The sequence below is a fragment of the Oncorhynchus tshawytscha genome, linkage group LG29, assembly GCF_018296145.1.
Source record: "Oncorhynchus tshawytscha isolate Ot180627B linkage group LG29, Otsh_v2.0, whole genome shotgun sequence".
Taxonomy (NCBI): domain Eukaryota; kingdom Metazoa; phylum Chordata; class Actinopteri; order Salmoniformes; family Salmonidae; genus Oncorhynchus; species Oncorhynchus tshawytscha.
In genome coordinates, this window is record NC_056457.1 from 17,295,590 (window position 1) to 17,319,364 (window position 23,775).

The 23,775-nt window shown below is 46.0% G+C and overlaps 2 protein-coding genes across 2 annotated transcripts in view; one reads left to right on the forward strand and one right to left on the reverse strand.

The window, feature by feature from the left end:
- sspo (SCO-spondin) overlaps nt 1-23,775 on the forward strand; it is a 70,646-nt gene that overhangs the window by 35,155 nt on the left and 11,716 nt on the right. Inside the window, 36 exon segments of the mRNA XM_042308449.1 lie at nt 1,394-1,530; nt 1,788-1,882; nt 2,039-2,088; nt 2,258-2,428; nt 2,915-3,085; nt 5,201-5,280; nt 5,482-5,651; nt 5,865-5,911; nt 6,041-6,241; nt 6,548-6,718; nt 6,954-7,151; nt 7,448-7,547; nt 7,646-7,866; nt 8,097-8,255; nt 9,509-9,675; nt 10,453-10,592; nt 12,378-12,598; nt 12,703-12,738; nt 12,922-13,086; nt 13,523-13,735; nt 13,978-14,145; nt 14,585-14,719; nt 14,875-15,115; nt 15,219-15,371; nt 15,502-15,548; nt 15,781-15,951; nt 16,258-16,434; nt 16,784-16,939; nt 18,649-18,913; nt 19,225-19,271; nt 20,828-21,064; nt 21,201-21,362; nt 21,492-21,608; nt 21,771-21,909; nt 23,032-23,228; nt 23,485-23,655. Coding sequence (XP_042164383.1) covers nt 1,394-1,530; nt 1,788-1,882; nt 2,039-2,088; nt 2,258-2,428; nt 2,915-3,085; nt 5,201-5,280; nt 5,482-5,651; nt 5,865-5,911; nt 6,041-6,241; nt 6,548-6,718; nt 6,954-7,151; nt 7,448-7,547; nt 7,646-7,866; nt 8,097-8,255; nt 9,509-9,675; nt 10,453-10,592; nt 12,378-12,598; nt 12,703-12,738; nt 12,922-13,086; nt 13,523-13,735; nt 13,978-14,145; nt 14,585-14,719; nt 14,875-15,115; nt 15,219-15,371; nt 15,502-15,548; nt 15,781-15,951; nt 16,258-16,434; nt 16,784-16,939; nt 18,649-18,913; nt 19,225-19,271; nt 20,828-21,064; nt 21,201-21,362; nt 21,492-21,608; nt 21,771-21,909; nt 23,032-23,228; nt 23,485-23,655 — 5,496 coding nt within the window.
- Nucleotides 3,229-5,025, reverse strand: LOC112227830 (E3 ubiquitin-protein ligase TRIM35). Its single transcript, XM_024392759.1, has one exon. It carries the CDS (start codon nt 4,788-4,790, stop codon nt 3,378-3,380), a length of 1,413 nt encoding a protein of 470 aa, XP_024248527.1. The 5' UTR covers nt 4,791-5,025; the 3' UTR covers nt 3,229-3,377.

The window sequence follows — 23,775 nt, forward strand, 5'->3', positions numbered from 1 at the left end:
CTGGGTGATGAGCTGTGTTGCTTTTACGCCAAACATAATGTTTTGCATTGTTGCCAAAAAGTTCAATTTTGGTTTCATCTGACCAGAGCACCTTCTTCCACATGTTTGGTGTGTCTCCCAGGTGGCTTGTGGCAAACTTTAAACGACACTTTTTATGGATATCTTTAAGAAATGGCTTTCTTCTTGCCACTCTTCCACAAAGGCCAGATTTGTGCAATATACGACTGATTGTTGTCGTATGGACAGAGTCTCCCACCTCAGCTGTAGATCTCTGCAGTTCATCCAGAGTGATCATGGGCCTCTTGGCTGCATCTCTGTTCAGTCTTCTCCTTGTATGAGCAGAAAGTTTAGAGGGACGGCCAGGTCTTGGTAGATTTGCAGTGGTCTGATACTCCTTCCATTTCAATATTATCGCTTGCACAGTGCTCCTTGGGATGTTTAAAGCTTGGGAAATCTTTTTGTATCCAAATCCGGCTTTAAACTTCTTCACAACAGTATCTCGGACCTGCCTGGTGTGTTCCTTGTTCTTCATGATGCTCTCTGCGCTTTTAACGGACCTCTGAGACTATCACAGTGCAGGTGCATTTATACGGAGACTTGATTACACACAGGTGGATTGTATTTATCATCATTAGTCATTTAGGTCAACATTGGATCATTCAGAGATCCTCACTGAACTTCTGGAGAGAGTTTGCTGCACTGAAAGTAAAGGGGCGGAATAATTTTGCATGCCCAATTTTTCAGTTTTTGATTTGTTAAAAAAGTTTGAAATATCCAATAAATGTCGTTCCACTTCATGATTGTGTCCCACTTGTTGTTGATTCTTCACAAAAAAATACAGTTTTATATCTTTATGTTTGAAGCCTGAAATGTGGCAAAAGGTCGCAAAGTTCAAGGGGGCCGAATACTTTCGCACTGTATCTCTCTCTGAAGCAGACCAAGCCACCTTGAATACCCTTATTGATTCACGATCATAGATAGGCATACCAAAAAGACCTACAGACACACTAACAAGCTCCAGAAGCAACTATATACTGGAACTATGCTGCATATATCTACGCAGCTATGCAGTGGTCTTTCACACTTGATCTGTGGCGACAGGTAGCCTAGTGGTTAGAGCGTTGAAGCGAAAGGTTGCTGGTTCGAATACCCGAGCCGACATGATGAAAAATCTGTCGACGTGCCCTTGACGAAGGCACTTAACCCTATTGTGCCTGGGACGCCGGACTACTATGGCTGACCCTGCAAAACATCCCATTTCACTGTGACAATACACCATTTTTTTTGCTGAGCTTTTTTCTTGATGTTCCTATGAGTTTTGGCTTCACCTCAAATTGCATGGATTGAGTGATTGATTGATTGATGCGTTGTCGTCTCATCCGCCCTGTGTTAGGTGATGGGACGGGCTGTCCTGGGGGACAGGTGTGGACGGTGTGTGTGAAGGGGCCGGTTACCTGCTCTGACATCAGTATGGATTATGAGAGGAATTGTACACCGGGCTGTCAGTGTCCACACGGCACTGTCCTGCAGGTCTGTCTGTCTATGCTCACACACACACACACACACACACACACACACACACACACACACACACACACACACACACACACACACACACACACACACACACACACACACACACACACACACACACACACACACACACACACACACACACACACTGGACTTGAACATGGATCTTCTGCGTGCCACAAAACAGTGTTAACCCACTGAGCTAAAGCCGGGGCAATAGCTCAAGGAGCAAACTGACCGTTCTGTTTCCTTAGGATGGCAAGTGTGTGTGGGTGTCTCAGTGTCGCTGTGATGTGGATGGGGAGCAGTATGAACCTGGTGATGTCGTACCCAGGGACTGCAACAACTGGTATTGGTGCTATACAGTAGTATACAGTAGTATACAATAGTATACAATAGTATAGCATCACATAGTATGTACGTGATATTATTTAATTGAATTAAACCTGAATAGAGCTCTCGCAAACAAATAGTCCTCTGACTGTTTCTCTCCTCTCCCTCACAGCACATGTGATTCTGGGAGGCTGGCAAACTGCACTCAACTCAACTGTAATGGTGAGTGGGGCATTGGCTTACTAAAAAGTAGAGAGAAGTAGGAGAAAACCACAAGGGGGAAATTGGTTTTGATACAGAATAGTTATTTCTCGCAATTTGCTTTATATTTGGTTATTGTTGCGGTCTATAGCTTGAACCAAAACCTAACAATAACCACCCCCTCTCACAGTGGATGGCCAGTGGTCTTCCTGGACCCCCTGGGGTCAGTGTTCAGTGAGGTGTGGACCAGGTCTCCAGTCCCGCTATAGGTTCTGTTCTAGTCCCCAGCAGTCTGGGAGTGGTCTGCCCTGTATCGGACCCGACCACCAAGACCAGCTGTGTATGACTGCTCCCTGTGATCGTGAGTAATGCCCTGATGGAGGGATCTTTATATCTTTATTTGGATAGTCCGGATTTTTCATCTGTAAATGCTTTACAGATGGTCATACAATCAACTAACCATCTGTTGATAAGCAACTGCTTGCTAAGGTTACAGTTAGGGTTAGTTTTAGAATGAGGGTTACGGTTAAGTTTAGGGTTAGTTTTAGAATAAGGGTTAGAGCTAGGGTTAGTAGATAGTAAGTTGAAATGTTACTGATAATCTTTACAGATGGACTATCTACAGATAGACTATCTAAATAAAGTGTTACCCTGAATTAATGACACATAATGTATCATTTGAGGTGCTGGATTTGACATTTTTTTATGGATTACTATCTATGAGGATTCAGCACACAACCATTTTTGCAGTAGAATAATAATTTGATTGAGCATTAGTCCTGTATAGTACTCACCCCTTTTTTTTTACAACTTTGGTTTAGCCTGTGTTGTGTCATGGTCTTTACAGGTAATGGTGGCTGGGGGGAGTGGAGCAACTGGACAGACTGCACCAAGTCATGTGGTGGGGGTGTTCAGAGCAGACGCCGGGATTGTGATAGCCCCAGTCCAGAGGGAGAGGGGGACTACTGTGAGGGGCTTGGCACAGAAGTAATCTCCTGCAACACTGACCACTGTCCAGGTACGCAATCAGAATGTGTGTTGTGTGTGTGTGTGTGTGTGTGTGTGTGTGTGTGTGTGTGTGTGTGTGTGTGTGTGTGTGTGTGTGTGTGTGTGTGCGTGCGTGCGTGCTAATTTACCCCCAAAATTGTAAAATGAGTAAAAACAGATGTTTTTATTAAACGTGATCTTTATGACAGAATTTTATGATTAGATGAAATAAATACATTATTTTTTACACAAAAGGCACTCTATATTGTGGAATGACACATAATTTTACTGTTCCACTGTTACAGATAGAGGTGGTATCAGCTCTAACTATGCTGTTCCACTACAACAGAGACTTTCTCTGGTAAAATCCTCAGATGCTTACTACAAAAGCAGGGAAAGAGTCTCTTGGTGAAAGTGTGTGTAAACGTGTGTAGGTGGGTGTTAGTAACAGGGTCAGAGAATGACAGCTTTCCTCTTTCCCAGTCCAGCTGCACTCTGATCCTCTGTGGTCTCAGTCTATTTGAGAGAGGGACGCTTTGATCCGATGAGGAGCGAGCTTTAAATACTCCTTTGTTATTATCTAAACGCCAGTGTCCTCTCGTTGAGGCAGTGGCCCCCTTCCACTCTGTGACCACACCAACAGACCATAAAATACTGTCCCCAACCTCAACGTCCCAGCTGTGTGTCCCTGAGTTAAAGCCGTCAGAACCCAGAACCGAACGGTACTTATCAAATCTCTCTGGGTTATCAGGAAGCTGCGGAGTCTCCGTACTATGTCTCAAACTAATCAGGTTGTTAGACAGGATGAGATGGGGGTGAACAGTGTTGGGGTCGAGAATAACAGGAGTGAACTGAACAATCTCCTGCATCTTCTCCCAGACTCTGAACTGCAGGTTGCCCAGGTGTTTGGCCACGTCTATCAGAGCTCCTGAAACCCTCTCTGGGTCCGTTGGTGTGCACTCCAGGGCTCTTTGCTTTATAGCCTGGTAACTCCGTATAAACACAATGTCTTCCCCTCTCAGCTCCACCTCTACGTCTCTGATTGTGTCTGAAAGGGATGATATCTCTCTGCTCATCTCTTCAATTTTCCTCTTCATCAGCCGACTCTTCCTCTCCTCTTCCTCCTTCAGTGCAGCAATCCTGACTACCCGTTCATCTCTTAAGAACAAGTGAAGTGCTTTAAATTCCTCCATAATCTGTTTTTCTGTGTGCTGGGCCTGGCTTCTGATATGCTGTTCTGTTTTATCGCAAGTTAGTTTCACTGCGTCAAAGACCTTCAGCTTCTCCTGTAAGACCTTCAGCACAGACTTGAGTTCCTTCTTGTAGTCCTGTGCAGCCTCATCCACAGGACAGAACTTATGGTTTGCATGTTTTCTAGAAGTCTGACACACCACACATGCAGGCTGTTTATCCTCTAGACAGAAGAGCTTGAGTTTCTCACCGTGCAGACTGCAGACCACCTCAGACCCCGCTGAAGCTCCACCCTCCTCTTTCTGACTTCTCTCCTGTAAGAAGGCTTCACACAGGTTTCTCAGAGCCAGGTTACAGTGAGCTGCTCCTGAGCTGAATCTTTTCCTGCATACGGGACATTCATTCACTTTTCTTTGTCTCCAATATTCCTGTAGGCATTCATGACAGTAGCTGTGGCTACATGACAGGATAACAGGATCCGTGAAGATGTCACAGCACACAGGACAGCAGAGATCCTCCTCTGGGAGAGACGATCTAGAGGCCATTTTGTCTCCTCTGGAATAGCCTTTGACCAGATATATTTACTTCACTTAGAATGAAGAGTGAAGTCAACAGCGTTACTTAGAAAGTCTCCCCTACCATACACTCTTCTGTTATCCTCTTCAGACTTTCTATTTATAACACGTATAATATTCAACAGCACTGAAAGTTTCTTTTCCACACCAAATGAGGGATCCAGGGAGAACTGCTGCTGTTGTTTCCTCATTCAGGACAGTTTCGTTTCTGGATTCGTCTTTGGTTGTTCTGTGGTGGTTGGCATTCCAGCTAATGTACAGTACCGCCATCTAGTGGACTGGAATGTGGAGAAAAAGAGAAAGAGACTGTGTTTCTGTGTGTGTGTGTGTGTATGTGTGTGTGTGTATGTTTATATGACTGACACTGTGTCTGTTTTCAGTTGCGCCTTGCTCTCAAGTCCCTGGCACAGTGTTCAGTAGCTGTGGCCCCTCGTGTCCTCGCTCCTGTGATGACCTGTCTGTGAGTGTCACAAATTGTTTCTATATACATTATCTAAACACACAGCTTCTGGCTCTGTCAGTAAGACGTGTAGGTACTTGGCTGACTCCTTTGTCAACTTTGCAAGAGGATGAGTATGATGATGGTGATGGGGGTGGTGATGCTAATGATGGTAGCATACCCCCCCCCCATATCCTCTATACCCCCTGCCACACTGTGCAGCACTGTGACTGGCTCTGTGAGGCGGGGTGTTACTGCACGGAGGGCAAGGTGCTGTCTTCCGACGGGAGGTCCTGTGTGGAGAGAGAGGAGTGCCCCTGTCTGGACCTCAACACCGGCTTGAGGTTGTACCCTGGAGAGAGCACCACTGCCCCCGACGGCTGCAACAACTGGTGAGAGAGAGAGAGGAGAGGAGGGAGAAAGATGGGGAGGAGGGGAGAGAGAAGAGAGGTGGAGAAGCTTAGTCATGTTGTCTTTTGACATGTGCATATTAAAATTTCAATGGTGCGACATAGATTGAGCTGGGCTTAAAGTAGTGGTGGTGTGGGTGCGTGCCTGCTGGCTTGAGTTTGTGCATGTTGCTATTGATATAATTTGTGTTTCAGTACCTGTGAAGGAGGGAGGCTCAACTGCACCAGTGACCCATGTCCAGGTAAGTAATATGTGCAGTCTAAATACCCATTTTCCAATCACATTCAATACAGTATATCAACAAAAGCTTATGGACTCACATGTATGTCTGATCCATCCTGATTCTCCCCCCCTCTCCCCTGGTGGACAGTGTCAGGTGGGTGGTGTGAGTGGTCTGGCTGGATCTCCTGCTCTAAGACATGTGGGGCAGAGTGGGTGTCCAGATATCGCAGCTGTGGCTGTCCAGAGCCCAAGGCAGGAGGAGCCCCCTGCCAGGGGGAACAGGAAGTACACGGTGGGGTGGGGGCACAGATCCAGAGACAACCCTGCCCTGTGGTCACCTTCTGCCCAGGTAACAACATAGTAATCACTTTAAAGGGTTTGTGACTTACAGGTAGACAACATTATAGTATGAGGTTAGTGTAGAGGTTAGTGTAGAGGTTAGTGTAATTACATGGATTCTGCCTTCTTTACCTCCTCCTGTCTCACATATCCTTTCTGTTCCTTTCCCTCTCTCACCCCACTTGTCGATTCGGGCCTCTCCCCCTCTTTTGTCTTTTATTTCCACCCCCTCTCTTTCCATCTCTCCCCCTCTCTCTCCCACTCTCTCCTTGTCTCTCTTTCACTCTCTCCCCCTCTCCCTCTCTCTCTCCATCAGTCCATGGTTCGTGGAGCCTGTGGTCGGGCTGGTCAGAGTGTGATGGCTGTGAGGGGGTGTCTGTGAGGACCAGGGAGTGTAACAGTCCTCCTGCCAGGTTCGGGGGTCTGCCCTGCCACGGGGAGAGCCGGCAGAGCCGCAGCTGCCAAGACAACGTCACCATCTGCTCAGGTTAGCTGATGACATCATGGGTGACATTTTGCCTGTGCCAAAGTGAGGACATGTTACAAAAATGTAATTCAAGTACTTGTCATGACACATGATTCAAAATGACTTGGGGATATTACGATTGGATTGAATTTCACGCATATCTTGCAGTAGTAAATAATATGGTCACCTTTCTCTGTTTTCTACCAGTTGTTGAGTTGTGACCTCGTATTTTTCCCATGATGCTCCTCTCTCTCAGAATGTGGCGGCATGCAGGTGGACTGGCCATGTGGGAAGCCCTGTCCACGCTCCTGCTCTGATCTCCATGGCGACACAGAGTGTCTGGACACAGCGGAGTGCAGTATGACCTGTGGTTGCCCGGGTGATCTCGTGCTACAGGATGGCGAGTGTGTGGAAAAGGAGGAATGTCGCTGTAAATACCACAACAGCACTACTGGTGAGACCAGTGGAGAACACTTACCTAGACAACATGCTTTTAACACAACTTAATTGGCAATTACTGTCCTACTGCTGCTGTTGTTTGTCTCAACTCCTAACGCTATGCTAAGCTGCAGTGAGGTCAGCAAATATATCTCTGTCTCTCTGTCTTTCTGTCTCTCTGTCTCTCTTTCTCTGTCTCTCTCTCTCTCTCTCTCTCTCTCTCTCTCTCTCTCTCTCTCTCTCTCTGTCTCTCTCTCTCTGTCTCTCTCTCTCTGTCTCTCTCTCTCTCTCTCTCCCTCGCTCTCCATCCAGGTGGGCTAGACTCTAGTAACACCTCGTGGGCATGGCCTGGTAGGTCAGATTGGCAGTTCGCAAATCCAGGAGAGACCATCATCGCTGATTGTAAAAACTGGTACAGTACACAACATCATGTTTCCCCACCGGTAGCATAGCACATGTTATCAATACTGTTTTTGTAATGCAGTCTTCTTTCTCTTCCCTATACCACAGCACCTGTGAGGCGGGTGTTCTCCACTGCCAATCAGTCCCTGGTTGCCATGTCGATGGCGGCTGGAGCCAATGGGGAGGCTGGTCAGAGTGCTCGGCCCCCTGCGGGGGTGGAGTCAAGCTCCGCATCCGTCAGTGTGATAACCCCGCCCCTCAGAGCGGTGGGAGGGGCTGTGCAGGCATGTCTGAACAGCAGAGAGAGTGCAACAACCACACCTGTACAGGTACACACTGGGGCAGACTTGGTGGAAACATAACATGACATATCATCGTAGACTTCACCCACACAATGTTGAATGCTGATGATGTATGCATATCCTTTGAACAGATTGCATTACATACAACCCCCCAAGACATATTTCTGGACATACAGTAATGTACTTGATACTACTTTACTGCCTCCAAAACACCATGGTACCTGATGTCCCATCTCTGGTGTTGTGCCCCCATCCAGACTCTGGCCTCTGGCCGACCTGGTCCCCCTGGTCCTCCTGGTCTGTGTGCTCAGTGAGCTGTGGAGGAGGGGAACAGTCTCGTACCCGTCTCTGCAGCTTCCCGCCCTGCTCTGGCATGAGGAGGCAGAGCAAGACATGTAACACCCAGGTCTGTCTCGGTGAGTACATGTAGATGTTACATGTGTTCCTGTGTTGTACAGTTGGTAAGAGCGTGGTCGTGTGGTGCTAGTAACGCCAGGGTTGTGGGTTCGATTCCCGAAAAATAGCAGACCGTGAGATAAAGTACAGTTCAAATTCCCTTGCTGCAGCTACCACTGGCACACAGTGTAAGAATCCGTATCCCTTCAGAGTCCATGTACCTGTAGTAGATAGCTAGGTGTTTTATGCAATAAGGTGCGTAGGAGCGCAGCCAATCAGATAGCACTGTGCCATTTAGACACACCCCTGATGACTACCCACTGTAGGGCTGCAGGGCCTTGCATGGTGTCAAGGTGTTTTGGGACCTACATTTTGTCTGCGTTATACTTCCTGCTTGCGTTCATTCATCCACTACCCAGAGCCAATGGAAGTCAATGGCTGTGCCTGAAATGACCCCTGATCCCTGGGCCCATAGGACTCTGGTCAAAAATAGTGCTCTATATACGGAATAGGATGCCATTCTAGATGCACTCAATCACTATATGACCAGCGCGAGGTGCCAGAATGAAGGTTAGTAGTCACACCAGGAAATGCAGCGTTGAAGTGAAGTGCATCTTTTAAGTGAAAGAGCTCAGCGGCAGTGGATTAGTCTTCTTTTTTCACTCTGGCTTCCCCTTCCGTCTCCTCATTGAGGTTATTTTTGGTTCGGTGTGTCGTTAGTATGAGTGATAGTCCTCTGAGAATGCAGTCTCTCGTTCCAGCTCGGACTGAGTAAGAGTCAGTCTGTTGAATGTGAAAAGATTTACTGCCGGACCAAAAGGATAATTCTCTCAACATTTACAGTAGTAGTGGTGGAAATAGTAGTGGTATTACTAATAGTAGTAACTATGGCCAAGGTGGAAGTAGTAGTGATATTACTAATAGTAGTAACTATAGCCAAGGTGGAAGTAGTAGTGATATTACTAATAGTAGTAACTATAGCCAAGATGGAAATAGTAGTGATATTACTAATAGTAGTAACTATAGCCAAGGTGGAAGTAGTAGTGATATTACTAATAGTAGTAACTATAGCCAAGGTGGAAGTAGAGCTACTAGACAGAAGTAGTTGTTGTAGTACAAGTAGTATCAGTAGTAATGATTCATTCTGTATTTTAGAAATATCGTTTTTCTACTATATGCAAGTATTTGACAGTGAAACTCATACTCTATGCACACAATTTGATAATTGCTCTCCTGTCTGCCCATCTCACCCAAACCCCTGCCTTGGTTTCAGAGGTGGGTTGCCCTCCGGGTCGTCTGTACAGGGAGTGTGAGCGGGGCGAGGGATGCCCCTTCAGTTGTGCCCAGGTCAGCGGGCGAGAGGGCTGCTACTCTGAGGGCTGTGAGGAGGGGTGCCACTGCCCCCTGCAGACCTTCCAGCACAACAGAGCCTGTGTACAGGTCAGTTACAGTGGTTATTTAATGTGTATTTCAGATTAATGAAAGGTTACTTCTTCAGAATTTCAGATAAATAAACAGTTATTTCAAGCGTATTCCGAATGAATGAAAACTTTACGTTAGTGTATTTTAGATAAGTAAAAGGTTATAACAAGTGTATTCCACATGAATAAACAGTTACTTCATATGTATTCCACATGAATAAACAGTTACTTCATATGTATTCCACATGAATAAACAGTTACTTCTTATGTATTCCACATGAATAAACAGTTACTTCATATGTATTCCACATGAATAAACAGTTACTTCATATGTATTCCACATGAATAAACAGTTACTTCTTATGTATTCCACATGAATAAACAGTTACTTCATATGTATTCCACATGAATAAACAGTTACTTCTTATGTATTCCACATGAATAAACAGTTACTTCATATGTATTCCACACGTATAAACAGTTAATTCATATGTATTCCACATGAATAAACAGTTACTTCTTATGTATTCCACATGAATAAACAGTTACTTCATATGTATTCCACATGAATAAACAGTTACTTCATATGTATTCCACACGAATAAACAGTTAATTCATATGTATTCCACATGAATAAACAGTTACTTCTTATGTATTCCACATGAATAAACAGTTACTTCATATGTATTCCACATGAATAAACAGTTACTTCATATGTATTCCACATGAATAAACAGTTACTTAATGTGTATTGAAGAAGGGAGCTTGTAAACCAAGCACTGTGTTTCATGTTTAGGAGTGCCCCTGCCTGGTGGACAAGGAGCTCTTGACCTCACTGCAGAATGTGTCTGTGACCCCATTGTTGGCCCACCATAACCTAACCCAGGGGGATGAGTTCCAGTCTGGGGAAACGTTCATACAAGACTGCAGTGTCTGGTGGGTGAGAGAGATACACCACATCACACAAATAAGCACATATGTTCTCTAAAAGCTGTTTATTGAATTTAGAGTGCACTCTTACTCCCACATGAGGTGCTATAAATGTGTAGTTTACAATATAGCTTGAATCATTGTGGCACACAATGGGGCTGAGAGGTATACTGTGTAGCATAGAATGTAAATCTGTTGTCATCAGTGGTATCAACCTCCAATGGGACTGAGAGGTATACTGTGTAGCATAGAATGTAAATCTGTTGTCATCAGTGGTATCAACCTCCAATGGGATTGAGAGGTATACTGTGTAACATAGAATGTAAATCTGTTATAAACTGTGGTATCAACCTCCTGTGGTACACAATCTGTACTCTTATTTCTCCTTACTTGACTAAGACCAGGACGCGGTGGAAATGTTGTCACATCTGCTCACTAATCAAGCACGCGTCTGTGAGCGGTTATCCTTTCTGTATATACTGTATGTATATACAATATACAGTGCCTTCAGAAAGTATTCACACCCCTTGTCTTATTCAACATTTTGTTGTGGTACAGCCTGAATTCAAAATGGATTCAATGTATGTTTTTCTCACCCATCTACACACAATACTCCATAATGACAAAGTTAAAACATGTTTTTAGAATATTTGCAAATGTATTGAAAATGAAATACATAAATATCTCATTTACATAAGTATTCACACCCCTGAGTCAATACATGTTAGAATCAACTTTTAGCAGCGATTACAGCTGTGAGTCTTTCTGGGTAAGGCTCTAAGAGCTTTCCACACCTGGATTGCACAATATTTGCACTTCTTTTTAAAATTCTTCAAGCTCTTTCAAGTTGGTTGTTTATCCTTGCTAGGTAACCATTTTCTAGTCTTGCCATAGATTGTTTTAAGTCAAAACTGTAACTAGACCACTCAGGAACATTCAATGTCATCTTTGTGGTTGAATCTGAGTTTGAAATTCACTGCTCAACTGAGGGACCTTACAATTACCTGTATGTGTGGGTACAGAGATGAGGTAGTCATTCAAAAATCATGTTAAACACTATTATTGCACACAGAGTCCATGCAAGTTATTATGTAACTTGTTGTTACGGTTTTCTGGTGAAAGAGACGAGGACCAAAATGCAGCGTGGTTATTCATAAACATCTTTAATGAAAGATGAAAATACAAACAATTTACAAAAACGTAACGTGAAAACCAACAACAGTCCTAACTGGTGAAAAACACAGAGACAGGAACAATCACCCACGAAACACTCAAAGAATATGGCTGCCTAAATATGGTTCCCAATCAGAGACAACGATAAACACCTGCCTCTGATTGCGCACCACTCCAGGCAACCATAGACTTACCTTGAATACTTCACTAACCACAATCCCATAACCTACAAAAAAAAACCTAGACAAAACACCCATGTCACACCCTGGCCTGACCAAAATAATCAAGAAAACACAAAATACTAAGGCCAGGGCGTGACACTTGTTGATCACATTTTTACTCTTGAACTTATTTAGGCTTGCCATGAAAGGGTTGAATACTTATTGACATTTCATTTTTTCATTTTTTATTCATTTGTAAAAGATTCTAGAAACATAGTTCTACTTTGACATTATGGGGACATTATGTGTTGGCCAGTGACACACAATCTCAATTTAATCCAGTTTAAATTCAGACTAACACAACAAAATGTGGAAAAGGTCAAGGGGTATATATATATATATATAGTTGTATTATTCACAGCCTAAGTTATTTTCTGACCCTCCTGTCTGCCTGTAGCGGGTGCCAACATGGTTTGTGGAACTGTTCCTTGGAACCGTGTCCCCTAGACGGGGGTCTGTCCCCCTGGGGCCCTTGGAGCCCCTGCTCCCTGTCCTGTGGGGGCCTGGGCCTGAAAACCCGCAACCGAGCCTGCAGCCACCCGGCACCGGCCTACGGGGGACGAGACTGCCTGGGGCCCCAGCAAGAGAGCACCTACTGCCAGGCTACGGACTGCCCAGGTACTGAACTGTACTCTCCAGGAATGTAATAGCATCAGGTACGCAATATACTAAAATATGACGTTACCTATTATGTTTTGTAATCCTTGTGTAATCTTTTACAGTGATCATCGGCCCCACAGAAGAGCCCTCTCTACCAGGTAACACTCCACACACCACAGGGCTTCCTTACCCTAGAGACCTCTTGCTCCCCACTCTCTCTCACTTCTTACTACCTCACTGTACATGTTCTATCTACAGTATGAACTATTGTGTTCTATGAACATGTTAATTGTACAATAAAGACTTGCTGAGGCTCAGTTGATCTCCCTCCCTCCTTGTAGATGAGGATGCAGGCTTCTCTCAGTGGTCGTCGTGGACCTCCTGCTCTCGGTCGTGTAGCGATTCCCTGACACCGGCCCTCAAGTCCCGTCAGAGGCGGTGTGTCAGACCCCCCTGCTCAGGGGACACCCGTCAGGAGAAGGCCTGCAACCTGTCCCAGTGTCCTGGTAATGTCCCCTTTCTTCCCCAACCCCATATCCTAATGTCCAGCTACGGTTCCCTTAGCTCTAATGCAGTAGTCCCATGTGTATTTTCTGTCGGGTTGAATGTGTCCTTTTTCAGTACAGTAGGGAAGTGAAAAAAGACAAACATTTTAAGCATGGGTCAGTGGAGGCTGCTGACGGGGAGGACAGCTCATAATAATGGCTGGAAGGGAGCGAATGGAATGTCACGTATTTAATACCATTCCACTGATAGCACTCCAGTCTTTACCATGAGCCCGTTCTCCCCAATTAAGGTGCCACCAACCTCCTGTGGCATAGATGTATAATGTAAACCATGCTGCAGGCCTCAGTGCTCCTTCTTCATCTCCTTCATGTCAGTACTGTCCCTTATTTTGAAATACCACAGTCCTCGCTATCATGTATGTCTATCTGTTACCAGACGGCGGTGGGGTGTGTGTAGGGGACGACTGCGCCCAGAGGAACTGCACGTGGATGGAGTGGGGCGAGTGGGCGGCGTGCTCGCGCTCCTGCGGCGTGGGTCAGCAGCAGAGGTTACGCACCTTCCTGACCCCCGGGGTCAACGGTTCCTGGTGTGAAGACATACTGGCGGGTAACCTGGAGAATCGCTTCTGTAACATAAAGGCCTGTCGAGGTTGGTGCACTGACACTGTAATAGACACAGCTACTCTGCATGCTGTTTGCGTTTGGGATTTTGTACTGTCCACTAAATGCCATTCTAAACTAATTTAATCTGATATGAATGTGTGGAAATGAATCACTTCTTAATAGCCACTGATATATCTGAAAACATTTGATAGATAAGCACGGGGTGTAGGGCTGATATTGTTCCCCAGTGTGGAGGCATAGTTAAAGGACCCTCTCTTTGTGTGTCAGTGGACGGAGGCTGGTCTCGCTGGAGCCCCTGGTCTCTCTGTGACAAGCGCTGTGGGGGCGGGCGCTCCATCCGAACCCGCTCTTGCTTCAGCCCCCCACCCAAAAATGGCGGGCGCAAGTGTGAGGGAGAGAAGAACCAGGTGAAACCCTGCAACACCAAACCCTGTGGTAAGACCGATATCTCTATCTCTATCTCTCTGCTCTATCTGCTCTCTCTTTCTCTTTCTTTCTCTGCTCTCTCTCCCTCTCCCTCTCTCTCTCTCTCTCTCTCTCTGCTCTATCTGCTCTCTCTCCATCTCTCTCTCTCTCTCTCTCTACTCATCGGCTCACTCTATCTCTCTATCTCTCTCTCTCTGTCTCTGCTCTCTCTCTCTCTGCTCTACTCTCTCCATCTCTCTCGACGCTCTATCTGCTCTCTCTATCTCTCTCTCTCTGCTCTCTCTGCTCTCTCTCCATCTCTCTCTCTCTGCTCTCTCTCTCTCTTTGTATCTCTCTCTCACCTCAGTCACTGACTAAAAAAATATGTCCCTTGGATAGAAAAAAAGATGGATGGAGAAGTGTTTTGAACCATACTTAACCATGCTGTACTATCATACATGTGTCCCAGATGAGAAGGGTTGCCCAGTGGGTCAGGAGGTTGTGCCCTGTGCCAACGAGTGTCCTCAGCGCTGCTCAGACCTCCAGCAGGGCATCCAGTGTCAGGGCAACACAGAGTGCCAGCCTGGGTGCCGCTGCCCAAAAGGTGAGTGACCGGTCACAGTTTCACAGTCAACTATTCTTTCTGTCTCATGAATTGACATGAACTATTATACTGAGCTATATTAAGTACTGTACACAGATCAGATGTCTTCCATTGCATGTATAAATCTACTAATACTAATATGTGTGTTGTTCCAGGTCAGCTGCAGCAGGACGGGGTGTGTGTGCAGGTATGGCAGTGTGACTGTGTGGACTCTTTGGGTCAGAGCTGGGCTGCAGGCAGCTGGCACCAGGTGGACTGCAACAATTGCAGCTGCGCAGACGGACTGCTTTCCTGCACCAATCAGAGCTGCCGAGAGGCCAGCTGCACATGGAGCTCCTGGTCTAATTGGGCGCCCTGCAGCACTTCCTGTGGGCGGGGCCAGAGAACCCGCTTCAGGTGAGAAAAGAAGAAAAGAGACACACACAAACACACACATACACACACACATACACAGGATGTCAGATATTGATATTGTGTGTGTGTGTGTGTGTCCTATGAGATCTCTAATACCAGAGCGTGAAGGAGCGGTTTGTCAGTTTGAGGAGGTGCAGCACAAGTCATGTGACCCCGGGCCCTGCCCACCCCTCTGTGTCCATGACAACCAGGAGCTGACCGTGGGAGACACGTGGTTGCAGGGAGAATGTAAACAATGGTGAGGTCGTTGAACTAACATATAGATGATGAAATAGCTCAGTGATATAGTGTTATAGGGGCATTAGTGGTACAGTAGATTTTTGTACTGACTTTGAATTGGAACATTTTCCGTGTTTTTTCTCTCTCAGCACATGCACCCCAGAGGGAGACTATTGCCAAGATATTGACTGTCGAGGTGTGTTCAATATGTTCTTATACCTACCTGCACATTTGATGAAGTTGGTGTCATGAATTTGCGTCAATTTGTCCTTCTTTGATGGATTGCGAAATCTAATTTGATCAATCAAAAATACACATACAACCATATCACTGCAGAGAGAATGCCTCTTACTTATGATAAAAACAATGCATTCCAAGTATTGTGATTGGCTGTGTATCCTGCCAATCACTCCTCTTCTGGTTGACAGTGGATGGTGGTTGGACGCCCTGGTCGGTGTGGTCGGACTGTCCTGTGACGTGTGGGCGGGGCACTCAAATTCGGAGCCGGGCCTGTATCAACCCTCCTCCCCGTAACAACGGGACAGACTGCAGAGGACCGGAGAGAGACGCCCAAGGCTGTCACACACCTCCCTGCCTCGGTAACACAGACTACTGTCGATCAATTACAAACCCAACCCTAACACTTTTCTTTAGGTCTTTAATGTAGATCTGACAGAATTGGACCATGTTGATGACACCATTCAGATTCATTCATAATAAATAACACTCAAAAACTGACCTATTCCATCTGGTTCGGCTCTGAACCAGTGCGAGTGGTTTGCACTCGACACGTGTAGAAGCTGTAATCTTACAGGTCTACAGGGACACACCTGTTCCTCTTTCATCCCTCTATCCCTCTTCTTGTTTGCGACTGTTGTTATGAACCACACGTCTCCTGTTTCCAGATGACCTTTGCCCTTGGTCACCATGGTCCCGCTGCTCCCGCAGCTGTGGCGCGGGAGTGGTGTGGCGACGCAGGGTGTGTGTGTGTGAAGGAGAGGGGGAGGGCGCCTGCCCCCCTGAGGTAGAGGCAGAGAGGAACAGAGAGGAGACTCAGCTGTGCTACAAGAGACCCTGTCCAGGTAGCATGACCTCAATAATATCTCCGGCTGTATTCATGTATACTCTTAGACACCAAGCACATTCTATAATAACATAATAGAATGGACTGGATACTGCTCTATACTCTGTTCTGTCTTTTCAGACCATATCTGAAGTCTGTTGGTAGTTATTATTATTATTAGAATTAAACCAAAAACTTGATTTACTTAATCTGACCAGGAAAGACTGCTATCCAGGCTCTGCCACATAGTAAACAATTAGGACACAAACCCAAAGAGCCAATCGCAGCCTCTCTTGGCTAAACAATACAGTTTCCAGTAAGGCTATACTTTTCTCCATCTTTGACTTCTTCCCTGTGTGTTTGTCCAGAATGTCCCATGTCAGAGTGGACCGAGTGGTCCGCCTGCCACTGTGTGTCCCAGAGGCAGCAGCGTCACCGCGCACCGCTCTCACCAGCCACCAAGGGACAGCACTGTTCCAGTCTGGACACCCAGAGCAGAACCTGCACACTCGACCACTGTCATGGTGAGGCCACGTAATAATGCTTTCAGTGGGTTTTCTCTGTCAAATCAAATGTTATTGGTCACATACACATGGTTAGCAGATGCTAATGCGAGTTTAGTGAAATTCTTGTGCTTCTAGTTCCGACAATGCAGTAATATCTAACAAGTAATCTAACAATTCCCCAACAACTACCTTATACACACAAATCTTAGTGGCATAGGCAAGGTGCAATAGATGGTATGAGGCACAGTATATACATATGAGATTGTTAACATTATTAAAGTGGCATTGTTTAAAGTGTCTAGTGATTAATTTATTAACGTAGAGTCTATATGTGGGCAGCAGCCTCTCTGAGTTAGTGATTACTGTTTAGCAGTCTGATGGCCTTGAGATAGAAGCTGTTTTTCAGTCTCTCGACCTTGCCTTCTGGATGGTGGCGGGGTGAACAGGCAGTGGCTCGGGTGGTTGTTGTCCTTGATTATCTTTTTGGCCTTCCTGTGACATCGGATGCTGTAGGTGTCTTGGAGGGAAGGTAGTTTGCCTCCGGTAATGCGTTATGCTCTCCACCCTCTGGAGAGCTTTGCAGTTGAAGACGGTGCAATTACCGTACCAGGCGGTGATACATCCCGACAGGATGCTCTCGATTGTGCATCTGTAAAAGTTTGTCAGGGTTTTTGGTGACAAGCCAAATATCTTCAGCCTCCATAAGTTTAAGAGGCGCTGTTGCGCTTTCTCCACCACACTGTTTGTGTGGGTGGATCATTTCAGTTTGTCTGTGATGTGTATGCCGGGGAACTTAAAACTTTCCACCTTCTCCACTACTGTACCTTCGATGTGGATAGGGGGGTGCTCCCTCTGCTGTTTTCCTGAAGTCCACAATCATCTCCTTTGTTTTGTTGACATTGAGTGAGAGGTTGTTTTCCTGACACCACACTCCGAGTGCCCTCACCTCCTCCCTGTAGGCTGTCTCATTGTTGTTGGTAATCAAGCCCACTACTGTTGTCTCGTCTTCCACGCTGTCATGGGTGAACAGGGAGTACAGGAGGGGGTTGAGCACGCACCCTTGTGGGGCCCCAGTGTTGAGGATCAGCGAAGTGGATATGTTGTTTCCACCCACGGCGAGGTTGTTGACCCAGGCCTCCAGCTTAATGATGAGCTTGGAGGGTACAATGGTGTTAAATGCTGAGCTGTAGTCAATGAACAGCATTCTTACATAGGTATTCCTCTTGTCCAGATGGGATAGGGCAGTGTGCAGTGTGATGGCGATTGCATCGTCTGTGGACCTGTTGTGGCGGTATTTAAACTGAAGTGGGTCTAGGGTGTCAGGTAAGGTGGAGGTGATATGATATGATATGATTGACTAGTCTCTCAAAGCACTTCATGATGACAGAATTGAGTGCTACGGGGCGATAGTCATTTAGTTCAGTTATCTTTGCCTTTTTGGGTACAGGAACAATGGTGGCCATCTTGAAGCATGTGTGGACAACAGACTGGGATAGGGAGAGATTGAATATATCCGTAAACACACCAGCCAGCTGGTCTGCGCATGCTCTGAGGACACACATGCTCTCTGTGTGTGTGTGTGTGTGTGTGTGTGTGTGTGTGTGTGTGTGTGTGTGTGTGTGTGTGTGTGTGTGTGTGTGTGTGTGTGTGTGTGTGTGTGTGTGTGTGTGTGTGTGTGTATGTGTGTGTGTGTGTGTGTGTGTGACATGAGATCTTCTCTCTTCCAGACGCTTGTGTGAAACCGTTCCAGTACTCTGAGTGTGGCTCCCCCTGTGAGAAGCAGTGTGCACTGCAGGGGCAGAAGGCACTATGTGCGGGGATACAGGAGTGTACCCCTGGCTGCTACTGCCCTCAGGGCTTGCTGCAGCAGAATGGGACCTGTGTGGCCCTAGAGCAGTGTGGCTGTGTACACCTCCAACATCAGGCCTCAGGGAGATCTGTCTCTGTGATTGTGCCACAGGGGACCATGGTCACTATAGACTGCAGCACCTGGTAAGTGACTTAACTCTTTTAACAAGTGAAGGAGAAACTATACAAAGTTCCAATATGGTACCCATAGTTTCAGAATATACACAGATCATAACAAGGAAGCAAAGACCAAGAGAGAGGAACACTGAGCTAGACCATAAAATAGATGTGCATTTTTAAAGCTACATTTTCCCCCTGGGGCCACCGTAGATAGACCCATACACAGAATAATAAGATATAGTCTATATATAATGAAATAGTCTGCATAGTACAATGAGATGGTTTTAGAGGTAAATGTATTATGACTCTCTTTGTATTGTCTGATTCCCTCCCAGCCTCTGTCATAATGGGACGTTGCAGTGTGACATGCGAGAGTGTGAAGGTAAGACACATTGTTGTCCAGGGATCATCAACTAGATTTAGCCGCGTGGTCATTTTTTACCTGGGTGGATGGCCATGGGACCGTAACATCATTACAAATCATTTGTAGACTGTAAATTGACCACAAGAAGCCCAAACAGATAAAACATTTGACTAAAACATAACAGTTTTGAACCTTGCTTATATTTATATACAGTCTCTGTATTATGCTTCGGAACCAATTTTCAAATTTAAAATCACTTAAATCATTTACATTTTTAGCTCAGAAAACCTGGGGGGCCAATTAACTTCTCTGGGATCGTTTGGGACGTGAGCGTCCCACCTCGTCAACAGCCAGTGAAATTGCAGGGTGCCAAATTCAAACAACAGAAATCTCATACTTAAAATTCCTCAAACATACAAGTTTATACACCATTTTAAAGATAAACCTCTTGTTAATCCAGCCACAGTGTCCGATTTCAAAAAGGCTTTGCGGCGAAAGCACCCCGTGAGATTATGTTAGGTCAGCACCTAGTCACAGAAAACCATACAGCCATTTTCCAAAGAAGGAGAGGTGTCACAAAAGTCAGAAATAGAGTTAAAATTAATCACTTACCTTTGATGATCTTCATCTGATGGCACTCCCAGGTCTCCATGTTAGACAATAAATGTTTGTTTTGTTCGATAAAGTTCATCTTTATGTGCAAATACCTCCATTTTGTTTGCACGTTTAGTCCAGTAATCCAAATGCACAAAGTCCAGACGAAAAGTGAAAAAAGTTCCATTAAAGTTCATAGAAACATCTTAAACAATGTATATAATCAATCTTTAGGATGTTTTTATCATAAATCTTCAATAATATTCCAACCGGACAATTCCGTTGTCATTAGAAAGGAAAGAGAATGAGCATCACACACACGGCCACGCGCGAAACTAAAGGCTTTCAGTCTGACCACTTGTTGAAACAGCTCTTATTCGATCCCCTTTCACAATACAAGCCTGAAACAACTTCTAAAGACTGTTGACATCTACTGGAAGCCTTAGGAAGTGCAATCTGACCCCATAGACACAGGATATTGGATAGGCAATCACTTAAAAAAACTACAAACCTCAGATTTCCCACTTCCTGGTTGGATTCTTCTCAGGTTTTTGCCTGCCATATGAGTTCTATTATACTCACAGACATTATTTGAACAGTTTTGGAAACTTAGATGTATATCCTAGCTTCTGGGCCTGAGTAACAGGCAATTTACTCTGGTCACGCTTTTCATCCAAACTTCCCAATGCTGCCCCCTATCCCAATGAAGTTAAAACCACTTACTGGCCAAATTCAGGCCGTGAGCCGCCAGTTGGGGAAACCCTGCTGTAAGTACATTAATTTCCTGGGTTTAGAGAGAGTACTTTTTATGGATCTTAGAACAGTTTGAGTTTGACATAAGTTGACTTTAGACCAACACTAAGCTTCATCCCTCTCCTACATCTCCCTACCTTACTCTTCCCCTCCCACCCTCTCTATTTATGTACCCCTCTAAACCCCCCGCCCACCCCTCTCTTTCCTACCCTCCCTCCCTCCTTCAGTCATTCTCAGTGAGTGGTCAGAGTGGACCCCCTGCTCTCCGTGTGTGCCCGCGTCCTCCCTGCAGTCCACCTCCTCTCCACAGGGTGGCGCTGCAGCCCTGGTGTCTGTCCAGCGGCGCTACCGAGCATGTCTGGACCTGGACTCAGGCCAGCCAGTCTCAGGGGAGGAAGAGGGGGCACAGTGTACCGGGGAGCTGGAGGAGGAGAGGCTCTGCCCAGACCCCAATGCATGCAAAGGTGGGTGGTACTGTACACTAAGAATACACTACACTCAGTCAGTACTAAACAACTGGCATGACTCTTGACACTCTGCAGTATGATGATGATGATGACGATGATTACGATGCTCGTGCTGATGTCATTTCCTGCCCAGACCTGTGCCAGTGGAGTGTGTGGAGTGTGTGGAGTGTGTGTCAGGAGCCGTGCAGCGGTGGGGTCAGACAGCGCCACAGACAGCCCCAGGCCTCCCCTCCAGGACCCCAGTGTCAAAAACAGCAGACCCAGACCAAGAGCTGCAACACTGGCCTCTGTCCAGGTACACTTTAATCCTTTACTGGACATTTTAACTGGTTAACAATGTTCCTATACTGTATGTGCCTAAAACGTCTTACAATGTGGTCTCCAAGGAGACAGTATTGATTGACTCCTTTCTTGTGTGATCTAGGCGAGCGCTGTGAGGACAGGGGGCGGGTCTACCAGGCGTCTTGTGCCAATCAGTGTCCCCGGAGCTGCACTGACCTCTGGGAGCATGTGCAGTGTCTGCAGGGAGTCTGTCACCCAGGTAATGGACCTATGACCTCATGTCACTGTGTCCCTTATATCAGTGTGACATACTGGCATACTTTGTGACTTTCAGTGTGCTACCCTAACAAGAAGAGGATATCCATCTGAACCTCTTTCTTTCTCCATTTTTATCTTCCCGGTTGTTCTCTCTCTCTCCTAGGGTGTCGGTGCCCAGAGGGCTGGCTGCTGCAGGGCGGGGACTGTGTTGAGGTGACGGAGTGTCGCTGTGGGGTTCCCATGGGCAACGGCACCCTGGAGATCAGCCCTGCTGAGAAAGTCACACTGGACTGCAACACCTGGTGAGAAACCTGGTTAGGAACCTGGAGGATCTGGACTGCAACACCTGGTTAAGAACCTGGTTAGGAAACTGGTTAGGAACCTGGTTAGGAACCTGGTTAGGAACCTGTAGTAGCCTCATATCCACACAGCCTCAAAATGATCAACAATAGAAATATCATTATTATAGGCCAAATCTTAATTTATGTGTAACTTCTTTTGTACATATCTCCCACTGACATCAATGGAAGTTGTATGTGTGAGTTACACATGTGGATCTCAAGTTTGAATTTGGCCATCTATCATTACTTTCACATACAAGTTATTGCATACGAATTACTATATGAGTACGGTTTAGTGCCAGATTTCACCACAGTCATAATCAGAATATGATAATCTGACATGACCGATGAAGAACTTTAGGTAAAGTGACCTGTTGCATCTGGTATGGCCTATTTTGTGGAGGCATCTCCTCACAGAGACATCTCCTATTGTTTTAGTCTACCTTAATAGTCTATTGACGCACAGGTGCATCAATCTAAGTAACATCATGCAAAAATATCCCTATCAAAATCTGTCAGTTTAAGCTAGAGATATCTAGTTTGTTTTACATGGGCTGCATCTCAATCCACCGCATCCGCCTGTGTTAGCCTTCCGCATCTGTGGTGGAAAGTGGCCAAGCTACATCGTGTTTGTCAGACCATGAGACATCCTGAAAATCGTTCTTCTCACAAAAACGTCTCTAGCGTCCGAACGGTTTGGCCTAATATGACCACTCTGTGGAAAGACGAGACTCTCACAAAAACACAGCTGTTCTCTGTTTTGCTCTACGACCCCCACAAGGGTCACGGAACTCGTCTGAAGGTAACCTGGTACCAGTTCAAAAAATATATGGAGGTATGGAGGTAGTTTTGTGCCAACAAAACAAAAGGGGTTACATCTGTGTCCAAAAGACTATAATATTTCCTGTGCTTTCAAATATCTCCTTTATAGACACTTCTAAATTAAATAGCTATAAGATCCATGGTGTGAACATTTTAAAACAGTTCCATATGCTAGCTTAGTAGAACCCCCGCCAAAAGGCTTAGACTTTTAGAGGTTAATTAACAATCTATCCATCTCTATTCTGTCCCTGTGTGCTCCAGTGTGTGTGAGAATGGCACCCTGGTGTGCACTGACCTGCTGTGTCCCGTCTACGGCCCCTGGGGACAGTGGAGCGCCTGCTCAGAGTCCTGTGGGACGGGACAGAGGATGAGGATACGTCCCTGCAATGACACAGAAGGAGGGCCACCCTGTACTGAGACGGTCCACACTGAAACATGTGTGCTGCCCCCTTGTCCAGGTCAGTGACATACAACACATGATACCAAATAATATGGCTGGTCCCACACAGATGACCTGAAGATGGTCAACATTTAAACAAGTTGGAGTTGATCTGTTTGTTAGTTGAATAAATTACCATTCTCTCTCTCTCTCTCTCTCTCTCTCTCTCTCTCTCTCACACTCTCTCTCTCTCTCTCTCTCTCTCTCTCTCTCTCTCTCTCTCTCTCTCTCTCTCTCTCTCTCTCTCTCTCTCTCTCTCTCTCTCTCCTTTCCAGCTGGGTGTTTGTTGAGTGAGTGGTCGTCTTGGAGTGAGTGCAGCGCCTCGTGTGGTGGAGGGGTGTCAGTGCGTATCAAGACCGTCTTACAGGAGCCCCAGCCCGGGGGACATGAGTGTCCTACTCCCTTAGAACAACATACTGCCTGTCAAACCAACAGCTGTCTACCAGGTAACACACACAACACCAGGTAACACACACAACACCAGGTAACACACGACACCAGGTAACACTCACGGAACCAGGTAACACACATGACACCAGGTAAAACACACGGCACTAGGTAACACA